The sequence below is a fragment of the Lepidochelys olivacea genome (genome assembly GCF_965140295.1).
Source record: "Lepidochelys olivacea isolate rLepOli2 genome assembly, chromosome: 1".
Lineage (NCBI taxonomy): Eukaryota > Metazoa > Chordata > Testudines > Cheloniidae > Lepidochelys > Lepidochelys olivacea.
In genome coordinates, this window is record NC_140411.1 from 149495713 (window position 1) to 149519486 (window position 23774).

Here is a 23774-nt window from a genome sequence, read left to right on the forward strand (position 1 = left end):
CAGCAGAACTTATTCTCCCTCCCAAATGGAAATAGCTATTCTAATATAAAGCATCTTTATACTGGTATAACAGCATCTACACCACAGGGTTGGACCAGTAATTATACTGTTACAGGTAAACTCGTTTAACTTTCTAGAGTAAACAAGGCCTTAGAATCTTAGAAAAAATACACAAGTTGGAATTTGGCTATCTAAAATCCTTTAAAAAAATTTTTTTTGGTAGATGAAATGCTTTCACTTATTAGTTTCTAACTGTTATGCAGTGTTACTGGTACAGTCCAAGAGAGACTGTGTTCAACTCCAGAATGGTTGCATTTCAGTGGCAGATGAAACAATTCTTATACTACAAGTTATAATGGTACGTAGTGCTGTTGTATTAGGGGCGTGATGATCCTACAAAGCATAGGATGATTATACATTTCTGGTCATATTCCGGTTTTTAAAGCAGTTTGCGAAGTGCTTTAGAAAAATAGGCTTCTTCTGAATTCACAGAGCTATATAGTGTACATTTAGAAGTCATTATCGTTGATGCTTTTTCTCATAGACTAGAAAAGCTTTTTCTGTGAGATACTTATAGGTCAATTATCATGAATCGCATTTTTCTGAGACAAGGTTTGGCATTGTCAAGCCCACATTTATGAACCATGCTTTTAGATATCACCATGCACAAATCAGTGGATAAATATTCAATGTACTACATTGAAGTATTCAATACTAACTCCCAAAGATATTCTTGGAAGATAGGCAATTAATTGTAACCAGATATCCTGATTTGCATGGAACTCCTCTAAAACTGGAGGTAACCCAGAATAATGTAGATCAGGGCACTTTCAAAATCTGTGCTAGTAGGCATTTACTATTAATAATAACTTTAAGATTTTGCTATTGAGCGGATATCTCCCAATTTCTATATTCTTGACATTCAGAGCCTGACTGCATCTTCTGATCAGAAATTAAATTGCATCTTTAAAGGAGAGCAGGGAGTGCTTCCTGTGCACCTTGAACTAACATACATAGTGATAATGACATTGAAACTTGAGCATAAATCTGAAATATATATTTTACTATTACAAGAGAGGAAATAGGTCAAAATAATTTCACAAAATAAATAAAAAATAACTGGCATAGTCCAAAATGCTATTATTTCTCATTTTAAGCAATCTCCCCCCTCAAAAAGATTTAATGCATCACAAAGCCTCTGTTTCGGACCACTTTTTCCTTCATGAACTAGTTCTGCTACCAGCTCTATCCCACTCTCCAAAACGTTTTAAAGATTTCTCTGGAAACTCCTGAAATAGGGCTTTGGCTTTTTGTGCATATCACCAAAACAACCCAGCCCAGCCTCGATTCCTTCCTTCCTTCCTTCCTATTATTATTATTATTATTTTAAGAGAACATTGCAATTTTGTTTAAAGACAGCACAGTATTGGACAACTTGATAAAACTGGCTATGTGGACGTGCCAACTACAGGCAGAAGACACCTAAATGAGTCCATGAGTAAGTTAGATTTAGCAGCTTCATAGAAGTTTATTTCCTTTGGTTCCTTAGCAGAAGTAATCAAGACATAGTCAGTTTGAATAGCAAATTAATGAATCGGTAGTAAGGCTAAGGGACATGGCAAATGTTTAACAGAGGCAAACATTTTTAAATAAAACAACATTGATAAATTTTTCAAAGTGGTGTCCGCAGTTATAACCCTGAGTCTCCTACTAAAGCCAAGTGAGAGCTGAGTAGCTAAGACATCATGTTATAATGCCTTTACCCTCTGTAGAAAATTAGGTAACGATACCCAGCAATGTGTTTTGAAATTAACTATTCAGCTCCTCAGGTCAAGGGTTCTTGAAAGTAAAGAATCAAGAAAGTGTTTCTTAGTGACAGATTCCCAGTTCAGTACTATCAAGTGATTACAACAGAAATCATAATTACATTATAGAATGTATGAGTTGCCTCTGTAATGCTTGGCAACTACAGAGTATCTGCAAAATATCCACCCCACCCATAAGCAGTCTGAACCAGTGCTAAGAAGCCTCACACTTTAACATATTTTTATAAACAATGCCAGCCCCAAATATCATGATGTCCACCTAATCAGCATATTCTCAGTGCTGTAATGGTATTCCTAGATGATTCACATTTAGGCCAGAGCACTTTGGAGACTGATAGAAAACTGATACTGAATACCCAGAACCAGGGCTCTAGGCCTGGGAGAGAGTTGTCTGATAAGCAGAATGTGGTCAGATAGTTAGTTAAATACTTTCAGAGTTATGATCTGTACTATTATGATGAAGGATTCCATTCCTAAAATGGGTGAAATAGGGAAATTTGGAAGAATTTCGTTCCTTAAACCTATTTAGCCATGATCTCTATAGTGGTTTCTGATGCATCATGTGTAAGTTAAACTCTTTGATCCAATAATCAAATTTCCTACCGTTGGTATAAAGCTCTTAGTGTAGCATGTCACAAAGTTATTAGTATAAGTAATCTGTGGGCACCATGCCTTAAAAACAAATGTTATACAAGCTTATTTGTGACTATGTTAGACACAGCAACAACATTCTGTATCACCCAAGCTTTTATTTTATGAGTTTTTGATTTTTAACTTTTTCTTGTCAAAGATCTAACTGTGTTTTAAAGAGTCAGTAATCTGGGTCTATGTATTTCGATAGACAGTGTGCTTAAATTACCAATGGGTGCATTTGTAGGAGAAACCATTTTACAAACACAATGCACATAACTCCAAAGCCCTCTACTACACTTTAGTTCCAAGCTTTGTTGATATTCTTACTAAGCTGAGTGTTAACCACATGCCCTTTGGAATAACATGCAGATTTCTTGGCATCTTAAAATCAGCCTTCTAGAGAAAGAGTGCTCCATCTGTCTTCACGACAATCTATGCTGTGTATGAAAATTATAAATCAATATTCCAATGTATATATTTTGCTGTTGCTTATTCTAATAATAGTTCATAGTAAGTGACATGTAGGTCATACATTTTAAAACATATATGCTAACAATAGTAAAAACATTTTTATCTTCCCTAATATTTTATGGTTCTCTCCTCACTGATATTCACCTGTGAGTGAATTAAGAATTAAAAGTAACCTTAATTTACACTAGTCTAAAATTAGCACTGTCATGTGGTAGCAAACGCCAGAGTGACAATTATAAATCTGTCGTTCATGCTGATGCTCCTACTACTACGATAAGATGAAACATGTGCAGAGATGGTGCATGTATGAAAAATCAGTTTACAGCTGAGAAATCTTATTGGTTTTGTTTCTGAAAAGCATATAAAACTTTCCACAGTATTTTTAGAACTCTAAGACCCAACGCCCTATCTCAAGGTCTCCTCAGAATACCTTCTAAAACAAAAGAGACTGTAATAAAATATCCAATGAATTGTTGATTATCATGGGGATGGCGTGGGGAGGGGTTGTGTATGTGTGCATGAGAGTGTAAGTAAAACTTTAAATGATGGTCTTAACTGCAAGACCACTGTCATCTCTGAAATTTTTGAAAAACCGTAACTTTCAGTGTATATCATCTGAAATACATTTAGTTTACAATCAAGGAGTCTGCTCTTATTCAGAAATGACACACTCTCAGAAGCATTAGTAGGACTGTGCACCAAAATCCCTATTAATCAGATGAGAATACACCCTCCGGAGAGAGTATACGGTATACATTTCACGATGCCTGGGAAACCCTGGTGTTATCCCATTCTACCGATCTGGAATAAAAATTATTCTCTCAGAAAGGCTATCAAGAAAAAAAAAACAAAAGAAGGAAATGAACATATGTAAAAACTAAACAAAAACAAAACAAAGAAGTGAGGGAACGCAGCTGCAGCAGCACACTTCAGCAAAAGTACTCACGCAGAATCTACTGGCCAGAAGTTGATCAGAGTAACAGGACTGCAAGACAAAAAATGAGGAGGTGAAGAGAGGGAGGCAGAAAAACTCAGCAGCAAAATAATTACAGAAAGATTAAAAAAAACACAACAACTGAAAAACAGAAAATCCAACAGACCAACGTGAATGACCATGAAAAGCATCTAACCAAAAGCTGGGAAATAAAATCAAAATATTAATTAAAAGAAAAAGAGAGATAACAAGCTGTTGTGCAACTGCCATTAAACAGCTAATTATTATAAACTTGTGGTAAAGTTAAAAGAAGGTAAGGCCACTCATTGATCCATGAGCAGCATCGCTGGTTTTTCTTGGTTGCTTGTTTTTAAATACAATGAGTTTAAGTCATTTTGTGTGACCACATCCATGGGTAGAGAAAAGAGAAAGCTAGGCTGTGGCAATCAAATTAAAAAATAAACAAAAGACCTCACTAAAGAGATAGCGCCTTTTGGAAGAAAGTCAAAATGTAATGCTAAGATTGCTAGTTTCCAAATTACCTTATCCATTTTAAGGCCTTACAAGAAAATCAATGCAGTAGGAGGTATTTTTCTTTTGCTAATTGAAGTTTAAAGTATTGTAAGGATAGGTGAAAAAAGTTGAAGGAAATGGCAATTGAAATGTCAGCTTGTGTTTTCCTTTCAGCCATAGTAAACAAAAATGAAAGAAATAAAAAGAGGCTTTACTCATTAAGGAAGTGAAGGGAGTTGGTGCCAGCTGGGAGCTCGAGGAGCATATCAAATGATATACTACTTATTTGCTTTAGCGCTAGCTACTCACGTTTCCATGTTGTCTCCCTCCAAGACAGTTTGCACAGGCAGATAGCCCATTCTTGGGTGCTTTGCAAAATACCGTTTTGTTCGGAATTTGTTTTTCAGTACCTTGGCAAAGTCGCGGACATCTTCTCCTGAAGTTGTCTGAAAGCAACATCACAATAAAATCACCCTCTAATTATTATTGTCGCTGATCATCTTTTCTTCTGCTAGATCATTTGACATAGTACATGAGAACACAGCACAGAGGCACCTAATGATTTGACCTTTGGAACATCAAAAACTGCATACACTTATCATTGTAGATATAAAGTATTTCCCAAACAATGTGAGGTATGTTACTATTTGCCAAATATATAAAACCAACCAAGTTCTAGTCTTTGAACTCCCATGTTCTGTGATAATAGGCTTGTCCCTCTTCTCAAGGGATCTGAGGCAGACAATCAATCAGAAGATGAAATCCCACAGTTTCTGTTTTGCCTTGATACCGAGCAGGCAAAGGCTTTGACTGGGCATGGCTCAAATATTAAAATAGCTGAAAAACAGGATATGCAGCAAGTGTGAGACCTGGCAATGACTTCCTGATAAGCCAGCATTCTGAGTCTTCACACTCTCAATGAGCACCTTTTGTTTACTATTTCAGTGACTGCAGAGTCTATGAAAGTTGTCACAACCTTCCCAAAAGAGTTTTCCCTATTCAGCCTTCTCTGCCCTCACTGTTTTATTTTTCTTTACATAAAAAGGAGGTTAGAGTTGTGGAAAACTCTGGGATGGGCTGTTTCTCCTTTTGCTTGTTCAACTCAGAGTTAGTAGGCATTTAGAACAACTTTGGGCCCAAGCATAGCCTACTCAAACTGCTCTAACCCTTTGCCTGAACTTAGGTCCCTCTCTCCCATCTAAGCCACCTAAAAGTACAAAAGAAGAAACAGCAAATTAAGCCAAGCCCAAAAGAAATCAAAATAAGTCTACCAGAGAGACTTAAAAGGGAGGAACTAGGGACCTTCTCTTCTCGTAAGTCTGATAAAGTATCAGATGACCCTTCTCTGATGAATTTTAATGGAGGACTTGAGTTACTTTTTAAAATCTGTACCCAAGTTCTTACACCTCACGGAGGAACTAGGTTCTGCAATACTGCAATCCTACAATAAATTAATTTCTTTCCTGACTCACATAAGGATGGTCCTTCCCGGTATATCTAATTTGGCAGAAAGAAATGAGGTAAAGTTAGTTTGCTTTTAGTTGTATAATAAGAAATATGCCTCCTATTGAGAGAGGAATGAGTTGCTAGGTTCTAGCCTTTAAACTGTCACAATGCTGCTGGTTTTTGCCTGTCCCTGTCCTTTGAAACTGGGTTGAAAATGCCCTCACTAAGACTAACAAAAGCACTTCTCTACTGAAGCTGCTCTTCTGCATGGGGTGGAAAAGAATTCTCCCTTTCTTTTGAGGTCAGTCCACCCTGTGGAAAAACTCGATGTGATTCCTGCCTGGCAGACTAGGAAAGTAGTTGAGTAGTATCTCAACCTCCAGTTTTTTTTCAACAAAAGTATCTTTATGTTGAGCGGAAGCCAAACCATCACTTTGCCAATTTCTGTAGCTGGTACAGAAATCCTCAGGCAACAGATATTCTTAGTTTAGTTCTACACTAAAAAAAAAAAAAAAAAAAAAAAAATCAAGGAATTGCCTTGCCTTTATTCTGACTCAACCCTCTTGAGCAAAGGAGAAGCTGTTGCATTGTTTGGACCTGGTAGGAATTCTCAAGTTCTTCTTGAATAGGACTAAAAATCACAGATTCTCAAGTTTCTTGTTTGATATGTGGAAAATCCACCACACACTCCACTGTTAGTTGGACACATTCAGGTATTTTGGAAGCTTACAACAAAGAAGGCAGTCTTGGCCGACTGACAGTTAAATTGTCTATAAGGGTGACGGCTTTCTCTTGGGCTGAGACAGCAAATACTTTGGTGCTTAAAATCTTGTAGAGGGGGCCACTGTAACTCTTTTTGTTCATTTTCAAATCATTACATTCTAGACACTGAGGACTCAGTGATACAGTACTTAGAGGGTTATTTTTCAGTTAAAAAAATAGCTCAGAGACTTTTGGCACTACCTGCTCACATTTTTTCCAGTTTAATCCTCTCCTAAGTCAGCTCACTGCTGGTTCAGCTATGCACAACTAATTAGTATGGATTGCTGGAGCTCAGAAATAAAGAAGATTTTTACCATCTGTGAAATGGGTTCTTAAGACTAAGCTCAGCAATCTGCATGCACTCTCGGTTTTCTGTTTTTCATTATTTTGCCTGTTATTAATTTGAATTTCTTATATTTCTATGGAAAAGTGTACCGGGTCCTATAATAGACTCAAAGGAGTGACATTGTGAGTGGGAGACTTTTATTCTTATTGTTTCATTTACCTTCAAATCACTTGAGGGACAGAAATTCCCATTAGTTAGAGCTCTGTTGCCAAAACGCATCATTCAGGTAAAAATGGTGGTAGCAGAGGTGTTACTCTGTGTACAGTTTACATTTTTCATGAAGTCTTTGCTTCATTTGCTAGGACAATAAAGGTGGCAAGAAGAAACAATAACCTATAACTACAGTTGTGAGGAATGCACAAATGTGCTCTATGAATCTGAAGATTACAGTTTTTCTAGCAATGCTTACAGTAGAATAATCATTTCAGATTTGTCTGAGCTGTTCTAGACTTTCCCTCTGAAATGAGCAACAGTTCAACACATCATCATTTCCAGTAATCTCAGTCAATGAAGAAAGGGCAGGAAAGGATAAAGCATATGCAGAGTTTTGGTGAAAAGCTGTCAGAAGCAAATGTATTGTACTTGCAGAGATTCACTCCAGGCAGTGCCATATCCTCCAATACACAGTGAACTGAATGTTTTAGAAGGTATTATGCATGTCATAAATAAAATAATGGTTGAAGTCCAAAACAAATAATGCTGCAATGAAAATATATCATAAAAATGGACAGAAACTTTATTCTTGCCACATCATAACATCTTAGGGTATATATTTTCCTCTTGTTTTTTGTTGTTGTTTTGTTTTTTAACTCCCCATTCATTGAGACAAGCTTACAACCCTTACTGTACCTTCCACATGTCCCTTAATCTGCATACAAATTAGATACAAACATTTTTAGTTTCCTAGTTGGCTATGTATTATTTTGATGGTTTTATTTTAAACAATTACATTTGACTAGTAGACAAAAATACAGGATCTTGTGATCAGTGCTAAACCACATTATAAACTGGAAGCCAGATTGTGAGATGCATCAAAACTGCACAAAATGCAGGTTGCTGGGTCTGCAAACACGGCTTAAAACTCAGTATAGTGGCAGTCCTTCTGCACCACATAAGAGCGCTCTGATTTACACACAGCTACAATGGACCCATGGAGCCAAAAATACAGTTGAGAAGTGGTGTGGTACAGGATGATCTTAGCTCTTCCACATTTTCCTCTTACAGGGGAAGGTAAAGAGCTGCCTTGTCTGCTCTATGCCATGGGAGAATCATCTTTACATGAATAATCCTCCCTGGACCAGTTAAAGAGGGTTTAGGGCCAGATAACATGAATGGTGAAGCACAAAGCACAGGCATTGCACTGGAAAATCTGGCTCTTGGTCTCCAGATGTGAAAATCCAGTTTGCTATTCTTAAGTACCTCCTAGATCTTTACATATCACTATATCATCTTACAACAAAACACCACCACTAGTATGCTGAGAATAATTTTGCATCTGAAGAGACAGTCATGACCAAACCAACATTTGACACCATCTGTCAAAACAGCTATCACATTAAACTAATTCTATTAGTGACTGCTCTTTCAGTACAGAGCTTATTACATGCTTATAGTACACTGGAAAAAAGAATGGGGGTGCTGCCTTGGGAGGGCCCTCATTGATATACTGTGAGTTGATTCCCCCCCACAGGATACAAATAGATTTTTTCAAGAATCCTAGTCTTACCGTAGAATATATAAAATCAATTATTTAACACTGAGCACAGAATCAATTAGCATATAATGAATGATTTTGATATAGCGTTGTATAAACAATGAAAGGCAGTAAACCTTAACTCCCAGTTACTTCAAACCATTACTGCTATTCCTCACTGTGCATTTCAAAATGCTAGGCTGTAAAGACAGGGGTGTATAAAAGGTGACTTAATTACCGAAAGAAGTCCTGCACAAATGCTCTGTTAGCTTGCACATAGCAACTGAAGCTTATTACTTCTACATAATAATCAACATTAAGCATCACTGAGGCAGATACCTACCGGTGTGCAGTATTCCACCATTGGATAGTGCATTTTATGGCCTTTTGCCACTCGGCCAGAAAAGAAACAGCTTTGGCAGATGTCATAGTTAAAGTGCTTTAAGCTTCTGTACCTGATGGAGGGAGGAAAAAATTGCCTTTAGAGCTTCATAGCGTATCATAATTGAATTTTGTTTCAATTTGTAAAGTAGTTTCCTTTGCTAATAGCTCCTTTCCCCCCAAGATAGCCTTGGCTGTACACAATGCACTGTACAGTAAGCATAGTAAAATGTTTGCTATTGGCCCTATATGGCAAACAATTTGAAGCAAGGTGATTATAAAATTACGTATACATTTGCAAAAAGCAGAATCACAAAAATTATAGTAATTACAGGATAATGCTGGGAAAGCACATATGCCAAAGGAAAACCGAACCAATGTCTTTAAAAAAATATACAAAACGTACCCGCACATTTCTGATAAGCTGAAATTAATGTCAGTTATTTTTATCCCTCCTACCCTTCCTGTCATCAAACCTCCTAACCAAATAAATTCAACTAAAAATGCCCCTCAAATAACCCCAGGAAGCTCTGTTGCATTCTGCACATTAAATAGCAATATGTTTGAGTTCTGTCTAGTTTCTTTATTATTATAGCTTGCACGTATGAAGAGCCTTCAAATTAAAGGATCTCAATGCACATTTACAAACATCCGTTTAGCCTCAACACCTATTATTTCTGTTATATTGCAGTGTGGGAAGGAGCCAGGAACACAAAGTCTGTGTTGTTTTAAGAGGTTCATTAGCAATAATTTCAAGTGAGAGAGTTAACAGCACTGTTTCTAGATGTTGTCAGTCTCACAGTTATTAACTCTCTCAATGCCTTCCAACACAATGTGTATTTTGAAGAAGTGAAAACTGAGGCGCACACACACTATCTAAGCATAATTTACATACCACAGTAATAGATGCCCTGGAAATACTTGAGATATACTAGAGAGATATACTATAGATTAGATTTGATGCACACATGTAGCCAAGATCTGCTCACTCCCAGTCCAGTGCCTTAACCAGAAGGCTATCCAGTCCCCTGACAGCCCTTGCTCACAACAATAGCACCCTTTGACTTTGTTTGAATAATTATGGAGACAAAGTTAAGTAAATAGGCATTTTATTATATTGCATTTGGGAATAGGAAAGTTCTAGATGTAGTAAACTACTCGCAAGCTCATCCCCTCAGTCAATAAAGTTTACCATCTCCAAGTTGAAATATGCATTGGGAGTAAAGGCACGAGGAGATTAATTCAGATAGCAAGGGAACTAATACAATGATAAAAAAAACAGGGATTTAAAAAAGCACTTCCTCCAGCTACGAGGGGGAAAAGTGAGAAGAAAGTGAGACACCTTCCCACTGCATCTCCACCTAAAGTCATCATTCAAACCCTTAAATGTAGAGTGAAATGACGACATCTTTATATGAATGCTGCCTGCCCTCTGTTGAATATCTGGGCTTTAGAAATAGCATTATAAAAAGCTCTTTGTAAACAGCACGATACCCAGAAGTATAAATATCAATGGTAAAAAAGACCATAATGAATAAAAAACACACAAACCATACAAAGCAGCTATTAGGAAACAAAGTGATAAAACAAGTCTAAGCATAATTGAAAGCGAGCATTTACTTAGCAGTTAAGTGGATTCTGAACAGGCATACCAATACATAGCCATTTTACAACACAGTGGTTTTATTCATTGCTATAGTAACCACGGGGTTCATCCAGATATTTAAATCCATCAGCAACGTTTCAGAATCAAGAACTTCTGATTATTGTTAAATAAGAGATGTTTACAGAAGATAGGCTGAGTAGATTCTGTCGAAGGCAAGGCAACGATCATAATATAACAGTATTTCTACCACCAATTAAACTCTCTTTCTCCGAAAAATATATAAATAGCCCTGGATTTTTGTACTTCTGTAATTTTTTTTTCTGTTCATTTGCATGCTTTTATATCATCATGGAAAGCAATTCATTAGGATCCAATCCAGAAAACATAATCATGTTTACAGAATAGATGGAATATAAAGTAAATTCTATAGTTACTAGGACAATCCACCAGTCCTTTGGTAGGGGAGGAGCAGGACTGACAGGAAAAGAAGCATTTGATTTGAATTGTCTCCCCCCACTCAATACTGTTGTGCTCAATTCATGGATATAGTTCTCCCTGTAGGATAGCAGTACTTGCTTTTTTGTTTATTTTTTATATTTGCTAAATCAAAGGAATAAAAACAGAAACATTTTCTTCTGGGTAAGAGATATACATCTTAGCATGCTAAACAGCTGTAAGTATTGTAGCAGAAGGGGTATTATTTTGTACCTGAATCCAATAATGGGACACTCCTTACAGATGTTACACTTAGCTTGGTGTTTGGCAGTTTCAGCAGCAGCCACCCTGTGCAACACTGGCAGCCATACCATGGACTGTGGTTCCAGCCTCATCCAATCCAAGAACAGGGCTGCTTCAATTTCTGGCTTGTTATTGGCCTGTGAGAAAGGGTGAATAAAGACAAGGACTTAGCAAAGCACAGCGTCCTGATGACTTCCTGTCCAACCCACCAGCTTCCTGCCTCCTCACCCCTTACCTCGTCACTGAGCCTTCAATCTTGGACAACTCTCCCATGCACCAACCCTAAATGCCACTTCCAGGATCTTCTTCTCAAGAGGCACTGCTCAGTTTCCTGAATAATGTGTTACCTCATTCTGAACTCCACTTCATTCCCTTTAACAATTCTAACTTTTCTGTGGCACATTTATGAGCTCCAACCCATTGACATCTCTGTGCTCTCATCACTCTTCTCGTCTCCTTTACCGGCTATATATAGAGGATTCTCTGAGCTCCACTCATTCTTCCATCTGTGCCTCTTTTGTCCCTTTCTCCCATCACATCATGCTTCCTAACGACCCCTAGCATTGGCTCATACCCAACATCCTCTTCCTCCATTCCTAGACCTGTGCCACTGATCTCCACTGGAGAAAATCCAAGGACCACATGATCTTCCTCCACTCCAGATCTGTCCACTTCTCCTTCAGTACTGCCATCTTCTTGGCTAAACAACTCTTCTTCTCTCTCACTGAGTCCTAGATTAAAAACCCTATAGCTTAATCACTACCTTTCAGTACCTCTCTAAGTCCCTTTTCTCCACCATGAACACTTTCTTCGCTTCCCAGCATCTGATTTCCTCAAATTCCCTATATTCTCTCTCAACTCCTGACACAAATTCGGAGATCACTTCTCTATATCCAAACACCTCCACCTATTCACTTGACCCCATTGCTAGACAAATCTTGGAGTCCATAATCCATTCATATCTTTCTTGACCTCTCTGCCACTTCAGGTCCTAGTCCAGCAAAGCATTAAAATATGTGCTTAACGTTAAGCAAAAGTAGTCCCATCAAATCGAGTACTTAAGTAGGTAACTAGATCAGGGCCTATGACAACACAGAATATCTATTTCATGACACTATCCTCTCCTGGTTCTTTTCATATCTTTCCAATATTTCTTCATTCTTTTTTCCCCCATTCCTCTTTTGCAGAAGTCTCATAGGTCCCTTGGATGTCTCTCTTCCTTTCACATCTTATCTGCTTACATGATTCTAACTACCATCTCTTACAGTGATTACTCATACATCTAATTCTGCACTCTTTCCCCGTCTTCCTGCATGGAGACCTGCAATCTAGTTTGTCTTTCTGACATTACTTGGATATTTCGCCAACAATTTAAGTTTACCACAGTTAAATCTGAGTTTCTTATTTTTTCACCATTAGGAATTTATTTTTTTCTCCTTCCCTTGTCTGCTTTCCCCATTCTTAATAGCTATCGACAAAATTACCATCTTCTTTGTCTCACAGGCTTGCAACATGAGAATCATCTTTCACTGCCCCTTCTCAAGTTTCCTGTATGTCCAGCACATACTCACATTTTGTGATTTCTTCCTCAACAGCATTTTGAATGTTCAGCCCCATTTTTTAAGACGGGGTAGTCAAAAGGTGGACCAGGGGCCAAATGCGGACCACCGGACACTTTTGAATGGACCGCAAAATCTTTTTATTTCTTTATTATCATTGTTGTTATTTCTGTATTTTCTTCTTTGGAGTTTGGACCTTGACTATACCTTGACCAAGAAATTTGGACCTTGACCAAAAATAATTGATTTCCTGTGTTCTAAGATCCCACAGCTAAAGCCAGCCCAGGCCTTGGATATCTCCTGCCTTGATTACTTCAACCCACTCTTCTCTTCAGCCTCCCTGATTCTCATATTGCTTTTCCTTCCTGGTGCATCCAAAGGTAAACCATTAAAATGACTTTTTGAATCTGACACTGACAATGTAACTCCCCAACCTCTTTGAATTCCTCTGTAAACTTCCCTTTCCCACTACATCATATTTAAATTTCTTGTACTTATCTTAAAGGCCTACACAACTTTGACTTGGACTACATATTGGGAGTTTAGTCGTCTCATCTCCTCCACTCTGCCAAGAATACCAACTTGGATGTCCCAATAATCACCTTCAAGCAATCCTGTTTCTGTGCGTTTCCTCCCGCCCCCGCTATGGTGTCCCTTATATAGTGGATGTTATCCCCAGTAGTTTGGATATTCATTCAAATCCTTCCCAATGAAATGAGTGAGTAGCTAATAATTATAATTTTAAAAAATTTCCAAACCCTAGTTATTGTCTACTCGGGATTTCCAGTACATCCCTGTCGTCTCTGTTGTGTCTGCCTTTTATATTTTAAAGGCCCACAGAGCAAGCATTGTCTTAATTTTGTGGCACCAAACACACACTACATAATTAAATAAATTTATTTAAACAATAATAAATATTAACTTTCAGTGCTAGTGCTTCTCTCTTTTGTTCAAGATTCAGAGTATCTTTACAATATCACCTGATGCTTCTCAATTTAGTAGCAGCCCAGTCTGATCAGCTAACAGAGGGAACAGTGACACAAATTTTGGTGGGAAAAACCTCTAAATTAGTTAAAAATACAGGGATGCAGAGAGAGGAGGAGGGGGAAAAACAACTCAAGTTGCTTTGTTTTTTTAACACTGTTTACAACTTTGGTCACCTAATTAACTGTCAATAATTGGAGATGGAATAAGAAGTCAAAAGGTGCCCAGAGTGACATCCTACTTACTCTTCCCAAAAATATCCTCTGAATAATGCATTCCTTTAACTTTGACTTAAAACACTGCATCAGTTGGATTAATTAGAATAAAGGCTTTGTTTGTTTTTTTCTTGGGATTTTTATGCTAATTTGGGAAATGGTCAGAAAATGTAAGGGTTCCACTGGCTGCTTTGTAAAACCCAGTGTAAATGGGTTTCCAATATTGTAATAATATTAGAAAACAATAGAGGTTTCATTTTTTTATACATCTCTTGTATGAAATTAGAATAATCTTGTTTGATGCACTGCAATACATCCAATGGATTGTGCATTAAACCCACTTTGTCTGACCTTCGTTTTTCTTAGCTATAGTATTTTTAAAAGAAAACACTCACTGGAGCAAAGAGAACACAAAAGACATCACAATAGAAAAAGTATAACCACCACAGTAACAATCACAGCTTTAATTCAATAATTTGCTGACTATGTTCAGAATGATGCACATTGTCTTTCACTGAAGAATCTCAAAGCACTTTACAAACATCAATTAATTCGACATCCCTGTGAGGTGGGGCACAAACCATTATTACCGTGTCCCCATTTTAAGATAGAGTAATTGGAGCACAGAGAGGTCAAGTGACTTACCCCTGAGGTCACTCAATGAGTCAGTGTCGGTCAAGAACTGAACTGCTGAGTCATCACTCCCACTTATGCTCTAACTACTAGAGAATACTCTCTACGCTCATCCCAGACATTCTCTGTGTTCCAAAGTATTGCTGGAGTATCTGTTTAAAATGCTATTTCTAGTACAAAAAGATGAATTCTGTATTGAAATGCTGCAGTGTGTGTTGTAGACAGAATAAAAATGAGCAACCCAAAGCATTAGCCCATCCTTTTGTAGTTGCTTTAAGTTTGCAGGAAAAAAGTTGCTCTAAAGAAACACCTCCTGTAACATTCAAAAATCCATTTTAAATCTGCAGTCACTGTTGATTGCTAATGGTCCTAAAAGTGGACTACCCACCTATTTGGTATACAGCTCATACAAAACCTGTGCTTTGGGAGATTAGCTGCATTAAAATGTTTCAAAACTGGTTATGAATTACATTACATGAAGATTTAAAGCCACATGGAGAAAAGCTGGTCAGGGTCAGACAGTATAGGACAGACAGTTCTTGACTGTTCCCTGAGCTGCTATTACATTTTCTTTAATAACCTCTAAATCCAGTAAAGGCAGCAGCTGAAGATTTTACATAAGGGAAAAAGTCTGCATTCAGACAGAACATATCAGAAGTAACAAGAGCAGGCTGTAAGGAATATTAATGATTCTTTTCTTCAACACATTTCTATGGAACTCCCAATTTTTATGGTAACAACAGAGTGAATCATAAAGCAAAATTCATAAAGCCTTTCCCAGCTTACAAATAACAATTTGTTATGGAGGGATATTCAAATTCATTATACTTCAGACATCTGCTTTTCTGCATTTGTTTGCCAAAAAACAATTGAAAGGAGGGGGAGCAGGGTAATTTTTTGCATCTTTATGCAATGATCGGAAGCTGAATATTTCTGCCACTGCCCTCCCCCCAGATTTAAGCTCGTCCTCCCCTTTTGCTCATTTTGGCTTTCTAAAATGTATACTGTATCAATTTGAGGACAGATCAAATGTATTTCTGTGTTGTACAATACTGCCTTATTTCTCAATGTACAAAGTAGTATCATGCTGTCTGGCAGAATCAGACATATTTTCAGTCACATACATATTACCTACTATAACGCTGCGATTTGGGAAATAAGTTCTAAAAATAATAATATTCACTTAATAGTGTCTTCCATCCAGGATCTTATATTAGGCTTCATTCATAGCAACCTGTGACAGTAGATAGATATTATCTCCATTTTTCAGATAAGGAAACAGATATGAAATTTACATGATTTGCCCAATGTGACAAACACAAAATAAGTGTGTGACAAAGCCAGGAATAGAACCTATGTCTTCCAACATCCAATCCTGCTTTCTTTGGCTAAGATTATCATTCCTTTTTCCTGGTCTCAATGGCTTAATACTACATTTATACCTTCCTATGCAGCCAGCTTTCCTCCTCACACCTGGATGTGTTAAAAAGGGATAAATAAAGATGACAAGAAGCATCAATGCTCCATAGTTTCCAAGGCAAGTGCTATTTCCCGGTCAAACATAAGAAGGCAATCACAATGACATGACATGAGCTAGGCTCTGCCACACAGACTGCTTATGACATTCTTAACCCCTGGAGTGTCTAAGATGATGACTTTGATCTCTTGCATTATACTAAACCAGTCTAGTCATGGTGTTAGTGACACATCAGATATAAATGAAATAAATTATTCTAACTGATGACGTTACTGGTAAGGCTCAAACATTCCATTCATTATCACTGAAAAAACAAGATCCTTCTTCTTTTCCTCAGCCTTGCTCTTACCATTTTAACAAACCTCCATACACAAGATTGCTTTTAGATCTGCTCAGGTTTGCTTCTGAAAGCCACTCATTAAGTTTTTGGTTCCATACAAGCAGGCCCACAACTTTCTACGAAAAGAACACCAGAGGGAGCGCAGTTTTATGACATTTATAGCACAGCAGCTTGCAGAGGGATTTGTTAGTTCTCTATAGGCCAGCTGCACAAAGAGGATGCACCTATTGATGATACAATGATTTTACTGGTGTTTGTATATTTATCATATTTCAGTTATTCATCCTGGACATTATTATTATTATTCCTTTTTTGTACTGCAATTGTGGTCTATGGTCCCAATCAGGAGCAGGGCACGGACACAGAGGAATACATGGCCCAAACCCCAAAGAGCTTATAAACCCTTATTCCAGCTTCGGTTTGTCAGAGTACATACTTCAGGAGTGGGCACACAGTTAAAACAGTTGTAAAAATATCTCAGTCTTTCTTTTTCACCGATACATTATACATATATCCATAACAAATGCAGACTGTAGAAAGTTAATTATTTTCTTTGTATGTGTATGAATAGAATAGTATATCTGATGTTAGATATAATCTAGTTGTATGTCCTCCCCTACTTGTTTCATGTGGATAACATAAAACTTTATAAAAACTCCTGCCCTACATCCAATTTCAGTGGGGAAAAAAATCCTTAAATAATTTTACAGCATAAGGAAACAAACATCCTTCACACTTCACAAGGGTATTGGGGGAACAGCAGCTACATTTTCGTACACTGAGTTGAACTAACCTGCTGACCTGCGGCTCTTCTTTTGCTCCCATTTCTTAGTTTCAACATCATAGTAACCCATGGAAGAAAGGTGTGTGTAACACCTAAATGATAATGGCACAATTTTTATTTTTATCACTTAGGCCTGTCTATACTGGCCAAGGAAAGTATGTTAGCAATTTTCCAGCATGATTCACTAGAAAAATACTGCTGTGGTTTCCTTGGCCAATAAACAAGATAAGCCAGGCCTCAAAGCAGCACTGTTATGGCTGACATGCTCTGTATAGCATATTTTCAGTTTTACCTTAGAAATGAACCCAACATGGAAAACACTAAATTTTTGCTCAACAAAAACTAGAGGTAAAGTACCTTTAAATGCAAGATCATCCAAGCTTACCACACCTGCCAAGGGAACACAACAAACATAATTTTCTTAGCTTGTAACACTGCCTTATCTCCCAAGAGCATTTATCTATCATGTTTACTAAGAAGAGAAATATAGTACCCTCACACCACCACAATACAATGCTGAAAAAATGCACACAACTTTTCATGGCCCTTACAGATAATCCTTATGTACTGTGACTCAAGCATTTTCATCAAGTTTTTTTGACCTCAGTTAAGATTTTTGCCTTTAAAACACCTCAAAATATAATTACATTTTTCTAGTTTGGGGAGGATATATTATATTCTACATAACATCCTTGCTCTTCACAGTTAGTATTAGCACCTCCTTTTGTTATTCAGAAAGGATGGGGAAAAAAAAAAACCCCACAACCAAACCTCCAAGCTGGTGGGAAGAAAAATAAAACGAAAGCAGCAGCCTAAAGTAAAAAACTCATTCTTTAGGACAAAGAATGTGCTTGTGGGAATGGTAAGTATTTTATTACCATTTGCACAGGCTGTTATAAACAGCAGTTCTGAGAACACTTGCATGTTGACAGAACAAGACTGCCCTCCCCCACCATTCTCAAGGACTTATACTTCAAACAAAAACCGGTGGAGATTTCCCCCGTTATCTCCTGGTACAGTAAACATCACATTTTCATGCTGCTGTGCATGACAGACAAGGCTGTTGCCAGAGCACCTAACCTAAGTAGGTTGGGAGAGTGAATTCTGAAGTACACATTTGCTGCTGACTTTCTGATGTGTCTGAAAGTTATTACTAGGTTATGATCAGCACAAGTAACTAAAATATATAAATACGAAGAATAAATAAACCCCGAAGTACAATTCTTAGTCCTTAAAAGAAACATATGAAGAAAGACCTAACATCAGACAACGTTTGGACACAGCAGTGCATAAAGCACACATCCCCTGATTTATTTTTCTATATTAAATTATTTCCCTTCAAGAAAATCCCAGAAGGAGAAGGTGGAGGGAGGAGAGAAAGGAGTGTGCAGCAGTGTCATTCCACCCACAAGTTGTATGTGCTACCCTCTCACCCCTGTCTATTTCAGGGTCTCCAGGCAATCTTCCACCCACTTCCTCTCCTGTCCCCAGGTGCCCCATTTTCAACCCCTCCCCCCCATCTCTACTTCCCTTACTCCAATTCCCTAGTTCCATGCCTGTCCACCCATTTCCCCCTTTCTGAGCCCTTGCTGCCCTCAGCACCACAATTATCCTCCTCCACCCATTCCCTTACAGGTCCCTGCTTTGCCCCCCACCCCTTCTGGGTCCCTGAGAGACCCTGCTTTCCCCTCCCCATTGGCAAATTCACTCCCCTTCCCCCCAACTCCCTCCCCCGTCCTCTCTGGGGACCTGCTTCCTCTCCCTCACCCCCATCTGGGTCCCTACTTCCCCCACCATTGCCCCATCCCTAAGGTCCTTGCTACTTTGCCCTCACCCCCATTCTTGCCCCTCCCACGCACTCTGACCTCCCTTTCCCTCCTCCCTGGATCCCTAGTTCCCACACTACAAACCCTCCTAAGGCTCTCTTACTATTAGAGTTGAGGTTACAATCTCTCCAGGCACCAAGTTAAGGTCCTGCCTCTGATGTGAGAAGGCAGCAGTAGGGGGAACCAGAAAGATTCCTCTGCCTGCAGCACTGGGCAGTCTGGGGGCCCTGATTTTCCTGTGAATCAGGCTCTTTCAGTGTTTTGATTTGTATCAGATTCAACAGGGTTCTGCCCACTGATGGCTAAATATTCCCAGGAATTTTGGAATTGGTTGTATGCAGTGTTCCAAAGCTATCATATTATATCCAAACACACACACACACATACAAATGCAGCTGAGTGTCACACCTTGCTTTGGTCAGCCAAATATCTTCCTCAAACGCGTTCCCCTCCATGTCACAAATATATCCATTTTCTACTGTATACCCACAGGCCTGGGTCCTTTTTACAAAAACAATTTATTAAAATTCCTATCCCCCACCTTTTGTTCAAAATAGTTTTGTGAATGTTACAGTAGTTTCCATGGGAGAAGGGAAGGGGCAGGCTCCATAGAGACCTGAATGAATGGGCAGCAGATTTACACGTCCCCTTCAGCATCCTGTGGAGCTGCTGTCACATTATTCTGTGTTGGTCTGACAAAACCTAAAAACGCAACACAGAGCCCCCCTACAAACCCCTGAAGGTTACCACAGGATCTTGTCTAGCTACCGATGTTCTTATTCCTTGTTTATTACCATGGCATCTTTTGGACATGGCTCACGGTGCAGTTTTTGCACAGAGCACAACAGCACAAGAGCACAGAGACTCTTTTCAGGAGAGGGCTGGGTAATACCAAGAAGAACAAAAGTTAAAAAAAATGTGGGTAAGGGGAAATATAAAGCCTCTAGAACTAAACTGATCCACATTGTCAGCTTGTGGAAAAGTGAGTCACCCCTGAAACCTGAAGTGACAATAAAAAAATCAAAGGATTTTTAAAAATCCACCCATCACAACAGGAAACCACAGGTCATTTTATAATTGTGTATGTTTTTTAAATACAATAACTCAAGACTACTTACTGCCATTACTATTCATTAAAAAGAACTTGCTGTAGATTGCTACATAGTTTAACTTGAGCAACATGTAAAAACGCCTGGAGACAGTAAGAAGAGAGATAAGAAAGGGAGGATGAGGTCACCCACTCATTTGTTGTTATGTAGAAGATGCATTGATGAGCACAGCAGAACATGCATTTCGCCTTCTCTTCTATAATCTACTCTAATCTTCTTCTCACTTTCTTTTATCATTCCTGATGTGTTTTAACCTTTTGATGTAGGAAACTGGAAATGTTTAGGTATGCATCTTACTGTTGGCAAGAATAAAGGATAAATATCCCACTTTCCTCCCAAAATTAGAAGTGTGATTTAAGTTTTATCAGTTGTGAATTTGAGAAAAGAATATGGACTGCACTGTGCATTTTTCAATATAGAGCACAGCAGCGGTCACAGAATTGCTAAAAGGAGAGCAGCATTATCCTTTCAAATAGTGAAACAAACCGAAAGCCTGCTTGTCACCTCTCTGAAACAATACTAATGCTGACTCTTCACAGTTCATTCATTTGACCCATTCTTACCGCTCTACTGGAGACCTCTGTTTTTCATTGTTATTTATACATTCTGTACATGGGGTAGGCCAGGGAGTGTCAATTATTTTTTGGCAAGCTCCATATTTCTTGGTCGAGGTACAATCAAGGTCCAGATGCCAGAGACAATAATAAAAAATAACAGTGATAATAAGTAAATAAAAAGATTTTGGGATCCGTTCAAAAGTGCCTGGGGATCCGGATTTGGCCTGTGGTCTGGCTATTGACTACCCCTGCGGTAGAGTATGTATGTCTACATTACAAGTGCTACAGTGGCTCAACTGAAGCTACACTGCTGTAGTGTTCTAGTGTAGACACTTGCTATAGAGAGAGAAGGGGATTTTCCATCAGTGTAGTAAATCCTCCCACTTGACAGGCAGTAGCAGAAGAATTCTGATGTTGACCCAGCTGCCTCTACAGTCGTGGGTTAGGTCAACCTAATTACATCACACAGTGTGAGAAATTTTTCACAGCCCTGAACAACGTCCCTAGATTGACCTAAATTTTAGGTATAGATCAGGCCTTAGAATAACTGTTGTTCTTCGTGATAGCTGTGATCCAGTGGTGAGCACCTACATCATTTTATAACAAAAAGGCATGTGTGCTGGCAAGTAGGGATGGGTAAAGTAATTCACATAAAATAAAAAACTTCCATATGACCCCGTTGTAATATGGTTAGATCCTGTCCACACTACCCCTTTTAGCAATGTATTAACCAGGACAGGATAACCGCACTGAAATGGATTTCCCCCCCTGACATTTCTATATTTGTATTGTAGACAGACCCCAAGAAGAAACTACCTACTCCACATGCCTTGCCAACTAAACAGATTAGCAAACTAACATGAAATTTCTTTAAGCAATCCCTAGAATTCAATCCTTTCTCCTACATTTCTGTTTCTCATTCTCAAGGGATTTTACTTTTCTTCTCAGTGACAGAAACGTAAAAAGGGTGGAATTAAATAAAAATAAAAACAATAATAGGGAAAAACATTAGAAAACAAAAACCACACAAATGCTTACAAACTGGAAGCAGCTCCTAACACTAGGTTCAATGTTACTGCCACCAAACGATGCAACTTCGCCAAGCTGTCGTGGGATCTGGATGGAGTCATGCAGGAGAAGGCCCAATCGGCGCTGGTCACAGAATCCAGTGGAACTTGCTACCTGCTTGAACAGGTCTAGAGGGACGAAAATGAAGAGTTTTAGGGACAGAACATGTCAACCGGGACTACAGAAGTATTACAGAAACGCAATTATTTTCAGAGGCTCAAAAGTGCGGTGTCATTATGGGAGTGGCCCCTTTTCAATGGGCCTCCATTTGGCTATCGTCTCTGTTTATTAACCAGTTAAATAAGTAGCCCAGTGCTAATGTCCGATAAGATCATGGACTTGTATCTGTCAAGAAGGACCATTCTAAAATAACAATCTCACAGCATTTATATAATATTCAGAACCAACACAAGCTATACCTCCATAACACGTGTACAGGGTCTCTGATACACAAAATCTTTTAAACATTAATGTACGTATAGTCTGAACAGCTTTAAACATACAGCCTAGAGGACCTGATTTTGTTTCAACATCATGAGTTGCTTTGAAAAACAAGAAAGTTCCCTAACTTTGATATTTCATAATATACTGAACTCAAGATGATTTTTTAAATGAAAGAGAAACATTACACTGTTACAGAGCCCCACCACCCATTGGGAATGTTAATATCATATTAAGTTTTAGTTTTTGAAGTGAAATGTCATTTTAAGCCCTGTTCTATTATAGCAATACTATCAAAAAGGAATCCTTACCGGACTGAATCATCATCCTACCATAAGCACAATTTAATTAGATGGGAATTAGTTATACTACAAATGCTTTGAGGAGGTTTTAAAGTTTGTAATAACAAGAAAAATCAAGTTAGGATCAACTGAAATATTTATTTGGTACTCCCCCAGTTGATAATTCATGACCTGAATAAATTCTGCTTATTTTTCGAAGAGTAAAAAATGTCACTAGTGTAGTAATAATATGCTTTCATGGCTGTGGCCTCCTTAATATTTTATTCTACACTGGGGGTGCAATTACACAGGAATGTCAATAGCATTGATTAGTTTCCTAGCACAGTTTTGACAAATGATTTTTTTCTTTTTGGTTCCTTTTAATTAGAAGTATATAAGCATATAAGTCTTCCAATATCTGGTCTCACAATATATGATTTCAAGGCAAATCCTGCCTTCACCTCCCTGGCCCTGGAGACTTTCCCTGGCAGCACAACCAATACTGTTCTGCAGCACAAGTCGGCGGCAAACTCCCTGTGCAGAACTCAGCTCTACAGGTACTCCCAGAGCATATCAGCGAGAAGGAATGAGAAAAGTCAAAAGATCAGCTGCTATGATGTTTCTGTCCTAATGGCTTTCCTTGTTGTGGTAAGTGGAGAGGACAGTAGGAGCTACTGCAGCGTCAGGTAGTGGAAATGGAGCAATGGTGGAGCAAGTCCACAGCCCCAGGGAGAAGATTCCTTTCTTCTCACCCCCAACTGCACATCCTTTCATTTCCCTCTTATTAAAGCATTTACAATGCCTAAAGGAAGATTACACATTACAATCAATCAGATGCAGCCTTTTTTGGAGAGACAGTATTCAGCACTCGCAGGAGAATAAATTAATCTTGCTAGATATTTCCCATCTCTAACTTTTGCAATCCTAACAGTGTATCATTTTTCTGGGAAACATCTAAAGATCAAAGTTTTGACATTTTATTTTAAATGTTTTAATTTGACCCAATTTTACAAAATATTTTAAACGCTACAGTGAAGGAGGAGGTTGGTTCAATATAGGTCCATATTCCTCTGTTTAAAAAAATGTAACATTTTTCAAAATCTTGATTTTCAAAAAGATGCTGGATTAAGAATACATCTTGAGTCAAATCC

At 38.3% G+C, this 23774-nt stretch overlaps 1 protein-coding gene and 1 long non-coding RNA gene across 8 annotated transcripts in view; one reads left to right on the forward strand and one right to left on the reverse strand.

Moving 5' to 3' along the window:
• DMD (dystrophin) overlaps window positions 1–23774 on the reverse strand; it is a gene marked incomplete at both ends in the record, with an annotated part of 1846964 nt that overhangs the window by 35288 nt on the left and 1787902 nt on the right. For 5 of the 7 annotated variants that reach the window (XM_084636024.1, XM_084636023.1, XM_084636025.1 and 2 more), the window contains 5 exons: window positions 3877–3915; window positions 4687–4823; window positions 8968–9079; window positions 11320–11486; window positions 21872–22029. In XM_084636024.1, the coding sequence (XP_084492150.1) occupies window positions 3877–3915; window positions 4687–4823; window positions 8968–9079; window positions 11320–11486; window positions 21872–22029 (613 nt within the window). Of the gene's footprint in view, window positions 1–3876; window positions 3916–4682; window positions 4824–8967; window positions 9080–11319; window positions 11487–21871; window positions 22030–23774 lie in introns of those variants that run through there. The other 2 variants (XM_084636028.1, XM_084636029.1) reach the window with 2 other exon arrangements.
• LOC311524710 overlaps window positions 1–23774 on the forward strand; it is a 63925-nt gene that overhangs the window by 13927 nt on the left and 26224 nt on the right. The gene's annotated exons all lie outside the window — the stretch shown is intronic.